Source organism: Cetorhinus maximus, chromosome 7 (genome assembly GCF_964194155.1).
Source record: "Cetorhinus maximus chromosome 7, sCetMax3.hap1.1, whole genome shotgun sequence".
NCBI lineage: Eukaryota > Metazoa > Chordata > Chondrichthyes > Lamniformes > Cetorhinidae > Cetorhinus > Cetorhinus maximus.
Genome location: NC_135885.1, coordinates 17,022,398 through 17,036,393, shown reverse-complemented (window position 1 = coordinate 17,036,393; position 13,996 = coordinate 17,022,398). Strand labels below are relative to the sequence as shown.

Sequence of the window (13,996 nt, the reverse complement as noted above, 5' to 3'; positions counted from 1 at the left end):
AAATTACACATGGAATAGCAGATACAACGAAACTATCTCACAAGGTTACAAGCATTCATAACACTCCCCACATAAATGTGGCATCATGTGCAATCTCACAGACTTTCCAACTTGGCAACCAGAATGCAGGATCTCTCACTATTCCCACTCAATGGATTTGATCCTCGAGTCACCTGCAAAGATCGTTCCACTCCATCCGAGTCCTCCAGTGACAGAGACAGCAACCCAAACGGCATACTAATTTTAGCTAGGTTCATGACAGTCTTGATGGCACAGATTCCCCAGAGACCTCGGTAATAAACCTCGGTAAACCTCTGGCAAAACTTAAGCCTAGCCGTATAATTGTCCAATTCACAATTTCTGCTCTAACCCTGGCTTCAGCTTTCTGTCCTTTTTAACTGTATTACACACACAGCTCCTTGTAACTGTGCCTTCACTGTTCTTTCCCTGCTGCAAATCTTCTTTGTCTCACAGCTTCTGTATCATTGTTTCCTTCTTACTGGTACTGCTACAAGGTCAAGGGTCACCAGGTCACATGGACCAGCATTTGTTATTCAAGAAAATTAAAGCCGATCCCTTTACAATTGATGCAAACTCTTAAACGTCCTTTTCAAACATTCTTAAAAACAATTAGATTCCAAAGGCATTTTGGAGAAATTACAAATTTTCCTTACAGATTGATCCCAGGTCAAAGATCATCACAATTGGTCAAAGGACAAAAACAGAGTAGGTTATGTTCAGGTGGGCTGGATATTGCCAGCAGGGTGTTGCAAGGATGAGTTCTTGGGCCTCAGGTATTTACAATTTATATTACTTACTTGAAAGAACCAAGTGTAATGTATCCAAATTTGCTGACAATACAAAGCAAGGTCAGAAAGTAAGCTGTGAGGAGCACACAAAAGAGAATCTGCAAAGGGACGTAGACAGGTTAAATGAGTGGACAAGGTGACAGATGAAGTATAATTTGGGAAAATGATGGGGGAGCCCAGCACAAAAGACAAGGTTGAAGCATTTGCAACCATCTACAGCCATGAAGTGCTGAGTGGATGATCCACCTCAGTGTCCTCCTTGGGTGCCCAGCATCACAGGTTTCAGTCTTCAGACAATTCAATTCACTGCATGTGATATCAAGAAAGAGCTGAAGGCACTGGATACTGCAGAGGCTATGGGCCTTGACATCACTCCGGCAATAGCACTGAAGGCTTGTGCTCCGGAACTTGCCATGCCCCTAGCCAAGCTATTCCAGTACAGCTACAACACTGGCATCTACCCAGCAATGTGGAAAATTGTCCATGTATGTCCTGCCCACAAAAAGGACAAATCCAACCTGGCCAATTACCGCCCCATCAGTTTATTCTCGATCATCTGCAAAACGATGGAAAATGTCGTTACAGGGCTATCAAGCTCACTTACCAGCAATAGCCTGCTCACTGACACTCCGTCTGGGTTCCAGCAGGGCCACGAAGCTCCTGACCTCAATACTGTAGCTAGTACTCCAGGTGTGGTCTCCCCAAAGGCCTGTACAATTACAGTAAAACTTTCTTACTCTTGTGCTCCAACCCCCTTTCAATAAAGGCCACTGTGCTATTTATCTATCTAACTACTTTCTATACCTGCGTGTTAACTTTGTGTTTCGTGTACAAGGCCATCCAAATCCCTCTGAACACTAACATTTAAGTTTCTCACCATTTAAAATAAAAATTCCGCTCTACCAAAGTCAATAACCTCTTTTTTTATACTTCCACAGGATGTGGGCGCCACTGGCTAGGCCAGCATTTATTGCCTCCCTACTGGACAGCCTTGGTCCAAATAAAAGAGCTCAATTCACAGAAGTGAGGTGAGGTGACTGCTGTCCTTGACATCAAGACAGCATTTTACTGTGTGGGGTATCAAGAAGCCCAAGTGAAACTGGAGTAAATGGGAATTGGGAGAAACTCTCCACAGGTTGGAGTCATACCTGGCACAAAGAGAGATGGTTGTGGTTGTTGGAGGTCAATCATCACAGTCCTGGGATATCGCTGCAAGAGTTCCTCAGGGTCCTGGTCCAACCATGTTCAGCTGCTTCATCAATAACCTTCCCTCCATCATAAGATCAGAAGTGGGGAGGTGGTGTTGTAGTGGTATTGTCACTGGACTGATATTCCAGAGATCCAGAATAATGCTCTGGACTAGAATTCCAAGGGACCAGGGTTCGAATCCCACCACGGCAGGTGGTGGGATTTGAATTCAATAAAAATATCCGGAATTAAATGTCTGATGATGACCATGAATCTATTGTCCATTGTTGTAAATGTCCTTTCAGGAAGGAAATCTGCTGTCCTTACCTGGTCTGGCTTACATGTGGCTCCAGAACCACAGCAATGTGGACCACTCTTAAAATGCCCTCTGAAAAAGGGCAATTAGGGATGGGCAATAAATACCTAGCCAGTGACACCCACATCCCATGAATGAAGAAATAAAAAAAAGTGGGGATGTTCGATGATGATTGCACAGTGTTCAGTACCATTCAGATTCTGAAACATTTCATGTCCATATGCAGCAAGACCTGGGCCATTCAGGCATGGGCTGATAAGGGGGCAAATAACAGTCGAGTGCTAGGGACAAAGACTTGGAACTCCCTTCCTAACAGCACAGTGGATGTGCCTACACTACATGGACTCTAGCAGTTCAAGGCGGCGACTCACCACCACCTTCTCAAGGGCAATTAGGGAGGCAATAAATGCTGGCCTAGCCAGTGGCGCCCACATCCTGTGGAAGTATAAAAAAAGACTTCGGTAGAGCAGAATTTTTTTTTTTTTAAATGGTGAGAAACTTAAATGTTGGTGTTCAGAAGGATTTGGATGGCCTTGTACACAAAACACAAAGTTAACATGCAGGTACAGAAAGTAGTTAGATAGATAAATAGCACAGTGGCCTTTATGGCAAGGGGTTTGGAGCACAAGAGTAAGAAAGTCTTGCTGCAATTGTACAGGCCTTTGGGGAGACCACACCTGGAGTACTAGATACAGTATAGTCTCTAACTACATAAGGATATACTGGCTTAGAGAGGGTGCAACGAAGGTCCACTAGATTTAATTCCTGGAGTGGCAGAGTTGTCTTATGAGGAGAGATCAAGTAGAAAGGGCCTATACTCTCTGGAGTTTCGAAGAATCAGAGATGATCTCATGAGAAGTGATCTCAATGAAACAATGAGAGTTTGACAGAGCTGATGGAGAGAGGCTGTTTCCCATGTGGGACAGTCTAGAATTAGGGGACAGAGTTTCAATCTAAGAGGTCAGCCATTCAGCACCAAAACGAGGAGTAATTTCTTCACTCAGTTGTAGATTCTTTGGAATTCTTTTTAAAAAAATTATTCATTCCTGGGATGTGGGCTTCGCTGCTTGGGCAAGCGTTTATTGCCCAGCCCTAGTTGTCCTTGAGAAGGAGCATTCTTGAACCGCTGAAGTCCATGTGGTGTGGGTATACCCATAATGCAGTTAGGAAGGGAGTTTCAGGATTTTGACCCAGCGATAAGGAATGGTGATATATTTCCAAGTCAGGATGGTGAATGACTTGGAGGGGAACTTCCAAGTGGTGGTGTTCCCATCTATCTGCTGCTCTTGTCATTCCAGATGGTAGTGGTCGTGGGTTTGGAAGGTGCTGTCGAAGGAGCCTTGGTGAATTCTTGCAGGGCGTCTTATAGATGGCACACACTGCTGTTACTGTGTGTCGGTGGTAGAGGGAGTGAATGTTTGTGGATGCGGTGCCAATCAAGCGGGCTGCTTTGTCCTGGATGGTGTCAAGCTTCTCGAGTGTTGTGGGAGCTGCACTCATCCAGACGAGTGGGGAGTATTCCATCACACTCCTGACTTGTGCCGTGTAGATGATGGACAGGGTTTGGGGAGTCAGGAGGTGGGTCATTCGTCACACTATTCTTAGCCTCTGACCTGTTCTTGTAGCCACAGTATTTATATGGCAAGTCCAGTTCAGTTTCTGGTTAATGGTAACCCTTCGGATGTTGATAGTGGGGGATTCAGTGATGGTAATGCCATTGAACATCAAGGGGCGATGGTTGGATTCTCTCTTGTTGGAGATAGTCATTGCCTGATACTTGTGTGGTGCAAATGTTACTTGTCACTTGTCAGCCCAAGCTGGATATTGTCCAGGTCTTGCTGTATTTGGATATAGACTGCTTCAGTATCTTAGGAGTTGTGCATGGTGCTGATCATCGTGCAATCATCAGTGAACATCCCCACTTCTGACCTTATGATGGAAGGAAGGTCATTGATGAAGCAGCTGAAAATGGTTGGGCCTAGGACACTACCCCGAGGAACTCCTGCGGTGACGTCCTGGAGCTGAAATGACTGACCTCCAACAACCACAACCATCTTCCTTTGTGCTAGGTATGACTCCAACCAGCGGAGAGTTTTCCCCGATTCCCATTGACTCCAGTTTTACTAGGGCTCCTTGATGCCACACACTGTCAAATGCCGCCTTGATGTCAAAGGCAGTCACGCTCACCTCACCTCTGTACTTCTGTATTCTGAAGGGCTGTGGATGCTCAGTCCTCGAGTATATTGAAGGCTAAGGGTGTCAGATGTTTGGATGCTAAGGGAATCGAGGGATATGGGGATCAGTCGGGAAAGTGAAATTAAAGGCAAAGATTAGCCATGATCTTACTGAAAGATGGAACAAGCTCACAGGGCTTTCTGCTCCACTTCTGCTCCTTATTCTTATGCTGGCCCCATCATTCACTCTAATGTCCCAGTTACCCTAGTACCCTTGCCACACCATTAACTTGCTGGAAATGTGAGCTGATAAGATTCAAAGATTTTGCAAGCACAAGGGTGAGGAAAATGTCTTAACAGCACACCCTGTTGATTCCCCACTCCAGCAAGATTTATTCCAATAGTATTTAGCCCAAAAGAAAAACTGCTATACATAGCTATAAGCTTCTTTGCGCAGAGCACTAAATTTGATAAGTAAACAGCTTGACCTGGCTAGTTTTACAGAAATGCTATTTACCTCTACAGTTCAGGAAATAACCTATTCAGACAACAAAATTACTTTGTGATAGGGCTTATTTAACATATCTGTATTAATAATCTGTAAGGAAGTAAAGACACAAGCTATTGTCAGAAAATGCTAGAAACATTCAGGTTAGTCAGCATCAGCAGAAAGCAGATGTGTGTGTCTGTCAATGTTTCACGTGCAGTCTTCACAAAACTGATGTGATGCGTTTCCGGTATTTTATTTTTACGTTTCAGATTTTCAGTGTCTGCAGTTTTTTTTAATGTTTATACAAGTTAATATGCTTTCTTTGCAACAACCAACAACTTATTTTAAATTCTATCAATGGGAAACTTATGCACTACCCTAGCAATGTAGCGTAAGATGCTCACTTCAGACACAACCCAAGCATCTAAAAATCTGGAATTGCACTGCTAGGAGTTTTGTCCTCAGCTGAAATGAGCATAGTATGAAAATTACTCACGCGCACCACTTTACTGAAATCCTAATGACAATGCTGATTTATCGCTGGTGTTATAATTGTACTGAATTTAGTATGAAAAGTTTGTATAGTAGGATTAAATAATTATATACATTGGGCAAACTGAGGTCCTGCTGGTTCACATAACTTTTCAGTTTGGGTATGTGGCATCCAGATAAATGGTCATTATTTGAATTTCTGGCTTAAGGAAGTTCAATCTTGTATCAACTCTGTCATTTCAGTGAATGTTAGTAAAATGTCAGCTGTTTCCCCACAAGCTTTAACCTGGAGACTAATGAAATTCACATCTGGCGACCAATCATAAATCATTACTTAAACCACAATTTCCAGTTTTTTCAGGAAGCAATTATTTCTTCTACATCAGTGAATTGCAGCCAAACACATTTCTTCTTTATGTTTAGAGAACTAGACATTTCCTTTACTCTTAAAATTAGCATTATACCCTTTAGTATAAAGCAAAAAGCAATGCCTAGATAACAGGCCGCATCACTTTAGAGGCAAAGAAAACTTATCAGTGATGAAATTCCAACTACAGTACATCTCTGCAAGTCTGCGTACACTGCATTCAACACCAGTTTTTAAAGTACTAATTTTTAGACACATGAATGGATTACCTTTAGTAAATTCAGTAATACAAAATCACAAAGAGACATGCTGGCTATGTTTGTCAATGGCTCATGCTACAGTTATGCACACATATACACCAGCTGTTGTGCACTGCATCAGTCGGTCGCAATTTGTATTTTTAACTAATCCCTTCCAGAATGCACTTGGATTCTGGTATTTTACCATTTCCTAAATTAGAACATTACAGTATGTAAGATCAGCAAAGTATTATGATTAGCAACTGGATAGTCTAGCAAGTGTTATAAAATTAAATGCCTTTAAGACATGCTACTTGGAAATTATAGTCTATTGACCAAACATGGGATTTATAAATGGAGATCGTAACCTTCCATTCAGCTGAGCCACATCAATAATGTATATCTTCTTCCACATTTCACACCATTGAGAGCTAAGCACCTTTCAGATTTCAGCACAAGATTCGCTTCATTCATGTTGAAGCACTTCACAGTTGACAAAGCAAGTTTTTAAGTTTAGGTGTACCATCGAGTAGCGGTAGAAGAGCTCTTGCTGGGATAGGGAAATGGGAATGACCTATACTAAAACTCCCATTATGCTGGCAGTTTGTTTATCCACATTCATGAGCAGAAAATAGCACCAAACCTATTGCTTATGCACAAGCAGCAAATACAAAAACTTCAACTGCAGTGTTTAAGTAAAAACCTTTATTCCTGTCCCCTAACTCCAAACTGAATAAGCTGGATTGGAAGAAAATCCTTGAGAAGCACAAAATCCAACAGTACAGTCCCACACAGCAGACTCAAAAGCAACATTGACTATCAGCAGAAGAGGGGTCTACATAGATAAAAGCAACAAAGTTAAGTGTAAATCCCAAAGAGTACAAAGATATAGTCCATGTTCAGTGTGATTGTTTGGCTACATTAGCAGATGAAAGGAAACCTACATATGGACGCTATTACCAAAGCAAAATTTTGCAGATGCTGGAAACCTGAAATACAAATGAAAAATATTAGGAATGCTCAGTAGGTCTGTGCAGAGGGAAATAGGGTTAATGCTTTAGGTCGATGGCCTTTGGTCATCATTGTGCAAAATATTTTTAATACAGTAAAAAGAAAAGTGCTGATGAATCAACATAAAAATATACAAAACTCTGATATGAGACACACAAATCTAGATACTTTGCAAGTTCCATATCACTTCCTCACAAATTACCCCCAAGGGCCAGGAATTCCAATTTGAAAACCTGCGAATGAATGCATGTCCAAACTGCCACATGCAGATCCCAATCCCTGGCAGTCCAGTTTTTGAAGCAAGAAAACTTGTACTTCTATTCACAGACTTTTTACTCTATTTTAATTGAGTATGGAGGTTTGGGAGTTTTTATTCTTGACACTGTTGTCTCTGGTGCATATTCAGAAAGTTGAAGGTTCAAATACCACTACTCTAGGACCTGAACACAATGTATGTTGACACTTTGGTGTAACTTTGAGGGAGTATGGCATTGCCAGAGAGGTAGAGTTTAGATGATATGTTAAACCAAGGCTCTTCCTTTCAGTTCAGGTGGATATAAACTATCCCATGGCATTTTTCAAAGGGCAGCAAGTGCATTCCCATTGGTTTGGCCAAAATCACACTCCGTCAAATCATCTAGTCACCTAGACATTTACCATTTGTGAGGCCTTATTGTGCAGAAATGGTTGCACACCTGCTTATACAACAGTGACGACATTTCAAGTAGTAATTTATTGGCTGTGAAGTGCTTTATCACATCCAGAAGATAAAAATAGCACTAAAGAAATGTCGTTTCATTCTTTCTTAAATCCCAAGTCAGAACACCTAGTTCCATTAGCAACAGAAACTTGAAATGTATATAAATTCCTGGGAATATGGATTAACCTTTAAGTCCAAAACATTTAGTACTTCAATAGTATCCATTAGAGGTAAAATTAATTCTTTGGAGTTTTTCAGCACTGCTATTGTAATACTTCTTGAACTCAAAGGAGGAGATCAATTTATGGAAGTATCCTTTTAGTGAAACACCCTGGATCCCCAGGTTCACCTTGAAGGTCTATAACTAAAAGCTCCTATTCAACACAAAGAGAAAAGTCATAGCTGAGGGGATGGTGGGAGAAAGGGAAGATGATAAGGATAGCTCACAAATGTTGCTGTAGGAGCTAAGTAAATTGTTGGCCCCATGTGTAAGCATCCAGCAGATATGCAACATACGCTGCAGATATTTTCACTTCTCCCATCAACATGTTGTAAATCTGAACTACATATCAAAAGGAATAAAAACATTTCATTCTCCCTTAATTTTAGGTTATGTTTCACTTTTCATGTTTGAGTTTAATAAAATCAGCAGGAAGACATTAGAATTTGAATGTGGAAGCTGATTGGTAGTTTAATGTGGGGAGAGACAGCAAACACTGTTCCACGAATATGTGCTAACAATTTGTTTCTCAAGTCCTGTAATTTATGGTGCCATACAGCAGCTGAATCGTGCATTTATTTGGCTTCTGTTTGCTACTAAAAATAGAGTCATGCATATGCCCATTTTCAGTATAGGCATACAGCATGCTCAGGACAACCAAGTGCTATGATCTCTAATGGAGCAACTTCAAAATACAGTGTATACTTAGCAATTCACAAGCTGTAGAATACGGAGATATCAGGGAAACATAAACTGACTGCAGTCAGTGAAAATTCCAGGACTCAAAGCCAAATCAACTATGAATTGCGCAAATACTGTGAGTTCAAGTTGAAAATACTTTTGCAAAAAATACATAAGCACATAAGGAGGAGGAGTTGGACTTTTGGCCCATTGAGCCTGCTCCATTATTTAATAAGATCATGGTTGACCTGATCTTGGCCTCAACTCCACTTTCTTGCCTGTTCCACAAAACTTCAACTCCCCATAGTACAAGAATCTGTCTATCTCAGCCTTGAACATATTCAACGACTCTCTGGGGTAGAGAAGAAATTCCTCCTCATTTCAGTCTTATATGGGTGATCTCTTATTCTGAAACTATGCTCCCCAGTTCTAGATTCCCCAACAAGGGGAAACATCCTCTTGGCATCTATCCCCTCAGAATTTTAAATATTTCAATAAAAGCACGTCTCATCCTTCTAAACTCCAATGAGCATAGGCCCTACCTGCTCAACCTTTCCTCATATTGTTCTTGACATTCAATCGCATTACCAGCGCTGACTCCCCCACTATCAACATCCTGGGGCTTACCATTGACCAGAAAATGAACTGGATTAGCCACATAAATACCATGGCTACTAGAGCAGGTCAGAGGCTAGGAATCCTGCAGCAAGTAACTCACCTCCTGACTCCCCAAAGCCTATCCACCCTCTACAAGGCACAAGGCAGGAGTGTGATGGAATACTCTCAACTTACCTGGATAAGTGCAGCTCCACCTTCCAGGACAAAGCAACCTGCTTGATTAGCACCCCATCCACAAACATTCACTCCCTCCACTACCAACGCAAAGTGGAAGGAGTGTGCACCATCTACAAGATGCACTGCAGCAACTCATCAAGGCTCCTTAGACAGCACCTTCCAAACCCACAACTGTTACCGCCTAGAAGGACTTGGCAGAAACATGGGAATGCCACCACCTGCAAATTGCCCTCCAGGCCACACACTACCCTGATTTGGAAATATATCGCCGTTCCTTCACTATCGCTGGGTCGAAATCCTGGAACACCCTCCCTAACAGCACTGGAGGTGTACCTACAGCATATGGACTGCAGCGGTTCAAGAAGGCAGCTCACCACTCAAGGGCAATTAGGGGTGGGCAATAAATGCTAGCCTAGACAGCAATGCCTGCATCCCACGAAAGAATTAAAAAAATAAGACAACCCCTCCACCCCAGAAATCAACCTAGTGAACCTTCTCTGAACTGCCTCCAAGTATATAGCTCCTTAAATAAGGAGACCAAAAATATGTTAAGTAGTCTCACCAATGCCTTGTAACAGGACCTCCCGTTTTTATACTCCAACCCCCACTTGCAATAAAGGTCAACATTCTATCCATCTTAATTACTTGCTGCACCTGCATGCTAGCCTTTTTTGTTTCATCTAGGAGAACACCCAGATCCCTCCGTACTGCAGCATTCTGTAGTTTTTCTCCATTCTGCTTTTCTATTCTTCCTACCAAAGTAGATAAACTCACATTATACTCCATCTACTGCCCTTTGCTGACTCTATTCTTCTCACAACTTGCTTTCTCACCTATCTTTGTATCGTCAGCAAATTTGGCTGCAACATACTCGATCTCTTCATCCAAGTTATTCATTTTTTTTTATTAGTTCATGGGGTGTGGGCATCTACGGCTAGGCCAGCATTTATTGCCCTTGTTCAGGGGTCATTTAAGAGTTAACCACATTACTGTGGGTCTGGAGTCACATGTAGGCCAGACCAGGTAAGAACAGCAGATTCCTTCCCTAAAGGACATTAGTGAACCAGATGGGTTTTTACGACAATTGGCCATGGTTTCATGGTCATCATCAGACTTTTAGTTCTAGATTTTTTATTGAATTCAAACTTCACCATTTGCTGTAGCGGGATTCGAACCCAGGTCCCTAGAGCATTACCCTGGGTCTCTGGAATGCTAGTCCAGTACAAATACCATTATGCCATCACCTCCCCTTCAATATAAATTGTAAATAATTAATAACCCTACTTACAGTTTGTCAATGCAAAAATGACTCATTTATCCCAACTGTTTCCTGTTAATTAGCCAACCCACTACCCATACTAATATATTACCGTAGCATCATGAGCTATTTTCTTGTGTAGTAACCTTTTATATGAATGCCTTTTGGAAATCCAATTACACTATATCTACTTATTCACCTTTATCCATCCAGCTCATTACATCCTCAACGAACTCTATAAATTTGTCAACACAACTTCCCTGCACAAACCATGTTGACTCTGCCTGATTGTATTATGATTTTCTAAGTATCCTGTTACTGCTTCCTTAATAATGGATTCTAGCAATGTCTAAAGTCTAACATGTTGGACTAACCGGCCTATAGTTTTCTGTTGTCTCTCTCCTTTCCTGAAAAGGATGTGTTACATTTGCTAATCCACTGGGGCTTTTTCCAGAATCTAGGAAATTTTGGAATTGTAGCCAATACATCCACTACTACTGCAGGCACTTCTTTTAAGACCCTAGATGCAGTCCCTCAGGTCCAGGGGACTTGACAATTTTTAATACTATTAGTTTGCCTTTTACCTTTTCTCGAGAAAATAGAAGCATGAGTAGGTCATTCGGCCCTTTAAGCCTGTTCCCCGATTCAATATGATCAAGGCTGATCTCTTATCTCAACATCATACTGCCACTCTCTCCCCATACCCCTTGATGCCTTTAGAGTCTAGAAATCTATTTCCTTCTTAAATATATTCAATGACTTGGCCTCCATAGCCCTCTGTGGTAGAGAATTCCCTAGGTTCACCACACTCTGAGTGAAGAAGGTTCTCCTCATCTCAGTACTAAATGTATCCTGAGATTGTGACCCCTTGTTCTAGACCCCCCCAGCCAGAGGAAACAACATCGCTGCATCCAGTTTGTCCAGCCCCCTCAGAATGTTATGTTTCAATGAGATCCCCTCTAATTCTTCCAAACTTCAGTGAATACAGGCCTAGTCAGCCCAATCTTTTTTCATACGACTTTCCAGGAATCAGCCTGGTGAACCTTCGCTGCACTCCCTCTATGGCAAGTATATCCTTTCTTAGGTAAGGAGACCAAAACTGCACACAATATTCTAGGTGTGGTCTCACCAAGGCCCTGTATAGCTGCAGTAAGACATCCTTGCTCCTGTACTCAAGTCCTCTTGCAAGTCCAACATACCATTTGCCTTCTTAACCGCTTGCTGCACCTGCATGCTTGCTTTCTAGTGATAATGAATGTTTTCAATCCCTCCCTCCTTAGTGCCCCCTGCTTTCTATTATTGGGATGTTTTTAAAGTGTCTTAAATGAAGGCAGGTATTTCTTTGAAATCTATGCTGTTTATTTGTTTCCCAGTAATTCCTCAGTCTCATCCTATAAGGGATCATCATTTACTTTAATTACTCTCTTTTTTATATACTTGTAGAAGCTCCTGCCATCCATTTTTGTACTTCTTGTTAGTTCGCTCAATGTATTTTCTCCCTCTTTTTTTAGTCATCCTTTACTGGTTTCTAAAATGTTCCCAAACTTCTGGCTAACCACTAATCTTCGCAACATTGTATGCTTTTTAAGTTTGATACCATCCTTGGACTCTACGAAGGAAGTTTTCTTTCTCAATGGAAGATCTTTATTGAGAATTATGAAATAGCTCCTTAAAATGTCTTCCACTGCTCATCTACCATTTTACCTTTTAATCTATTTTCTTAGTCCACTGTAGCCAACTCTGTTTTCATACCTTTGTAATTGCTTTTAAGTTTAAGACACCATTAGAAAATGCAAAATGTCTGAGAATACTCATTCTACTCACCATCATCAGCCAAAATCCTGTCCACTTTCTTTGGTTTATAACTGAAGACTATGAGAAAACATTCTATGACCTCGAATTAAAAGGAAAAAATAGTCTCCCCAAAAGTAAGGACAATATGTAATAAACCACCCCAAAAGAGTTAATCAACAAACTGGATTTCAACATTTCCGTACACGACATTGCACAAACCTAAGTTGCAAAAGCTATTATCTGATAATAAAAAGCGTGTTTTGTTTGGAAGCAGTACTTCAGGAAATAACACTTTCAGGAGGCATTCGAACAATTACTGCGATTATAAATGCTGCAATTCCAGAAGACCAATTCCCTCCATTTGACTTTTAGTTTGTATACATTCCATCAGACTAAAAAACCAAAAAATCCACAAGAGTCAGTGGTGAAAACCAAAAGCATGGCACACCAATCACAAGGCTAATGCAATAAAACAAGAGAGACAACATTATCATCTACACTTTTACACCTTTAAAGGATAAAGTATTGTTATGGCTGCATTACTGGTCTAGTAATACAGAGACCTGGATTCATAATCCAGAGAGAGTGAGTTCACATCCCACCATGGTAATTGAGAATTTGATTTCAGTTTAAAAAAAGGGAAATAAAAAGCTGGTATCAGTAAGGGACCATGAAGCTGACAGACTATTGAAAAAAAAAACAAAGGAAACTGGTCATCCCTACCTGTGTAACTCCAGTCCCGCACCAATGTGGTTGACTCTTAACTGCCCTGTGTGGCCTAGCAAGCCAGTGTTGTATTAAAACTGCTACAAAGAATAACCTGCCATGGTTCAAGTTAGTGGCTCTTCCAACACTTTCCCAATGCAATTAGGGATGAAACTCAAATAATCGGCCTTGCAAGCCATGCCCACATCAGGAGAACAAATAATGAAAAAAATAAACCTGCACACAACTAAAGCTCCTATCAAAAATGTTAAATTCAATTTAAAACCAATATATTACAACATTATTTAATTGTTTATTACTCAATAAACTGTACATTTCTCTATGGTTAAAGCAAAACACTCAGTAATGGGTTTTTCATTACAATATACAAGGCATTTGGGAATTGATTAAAGAGAGCAATCCAATAGAGAGATTCATTTGAGTGGATGGTTGTAGTCTCGATCTCGTTTTACTTCTCACCCATCTAATGTTCATTTATACTGGAATGATATACCACCCTTAATTCTCTTCTAACTATTGACTATCATGTATATTATATCATTTGCTCTACTATTTATTAGCTGCATTCTTTCATCATTGAAAGGGCAGGAATATGGTTAAACTTTACCAAAGAAACAAGAGCAGATCAATCATCTGCAATAAATCATGCAAGACATCAATTACTTTACCAACTCGACAGTCAGATCTTACCAGTGCAGGTTGCAAATTCAACATTCAGCTCTGAACTTTTCATTCA

At 40.9% G+C, this 13,996-nt stretch overlaps 1 protein-coding gene across 2 annotated transcripts in view; it reads right to left on the bottom strand.

The window, feature by feature from the left end:
- Positions 1 to 13,996, bottom strand: part of ppp2r3b (protein phosphatase 2, regulatory subunit B'', beta) — a 148,959-nt gene that overhangs the window by 113,803 nt on the left and 21,160 nt on the right. The window contains exon 1 of one of the 2 annotated variants that reach the window (XM_078545113.1): positions 12,565 to 12,702. The exons of the other annotated variant lie outside the window; for it this stretch is intronic. Coding sequence (XP_078401239.1) covers positions 12,565 to 12,570 — 6 coding nt within the window. The 5' untranslated portion in view covers positions 12,571 to 12,702. Of the gene's footprint in view, positions 1 to 12,564; positions 12,703 to 13,996 lie in introns of those variants that run through there. 2 annotated transcript variants of the gene reach the window in all.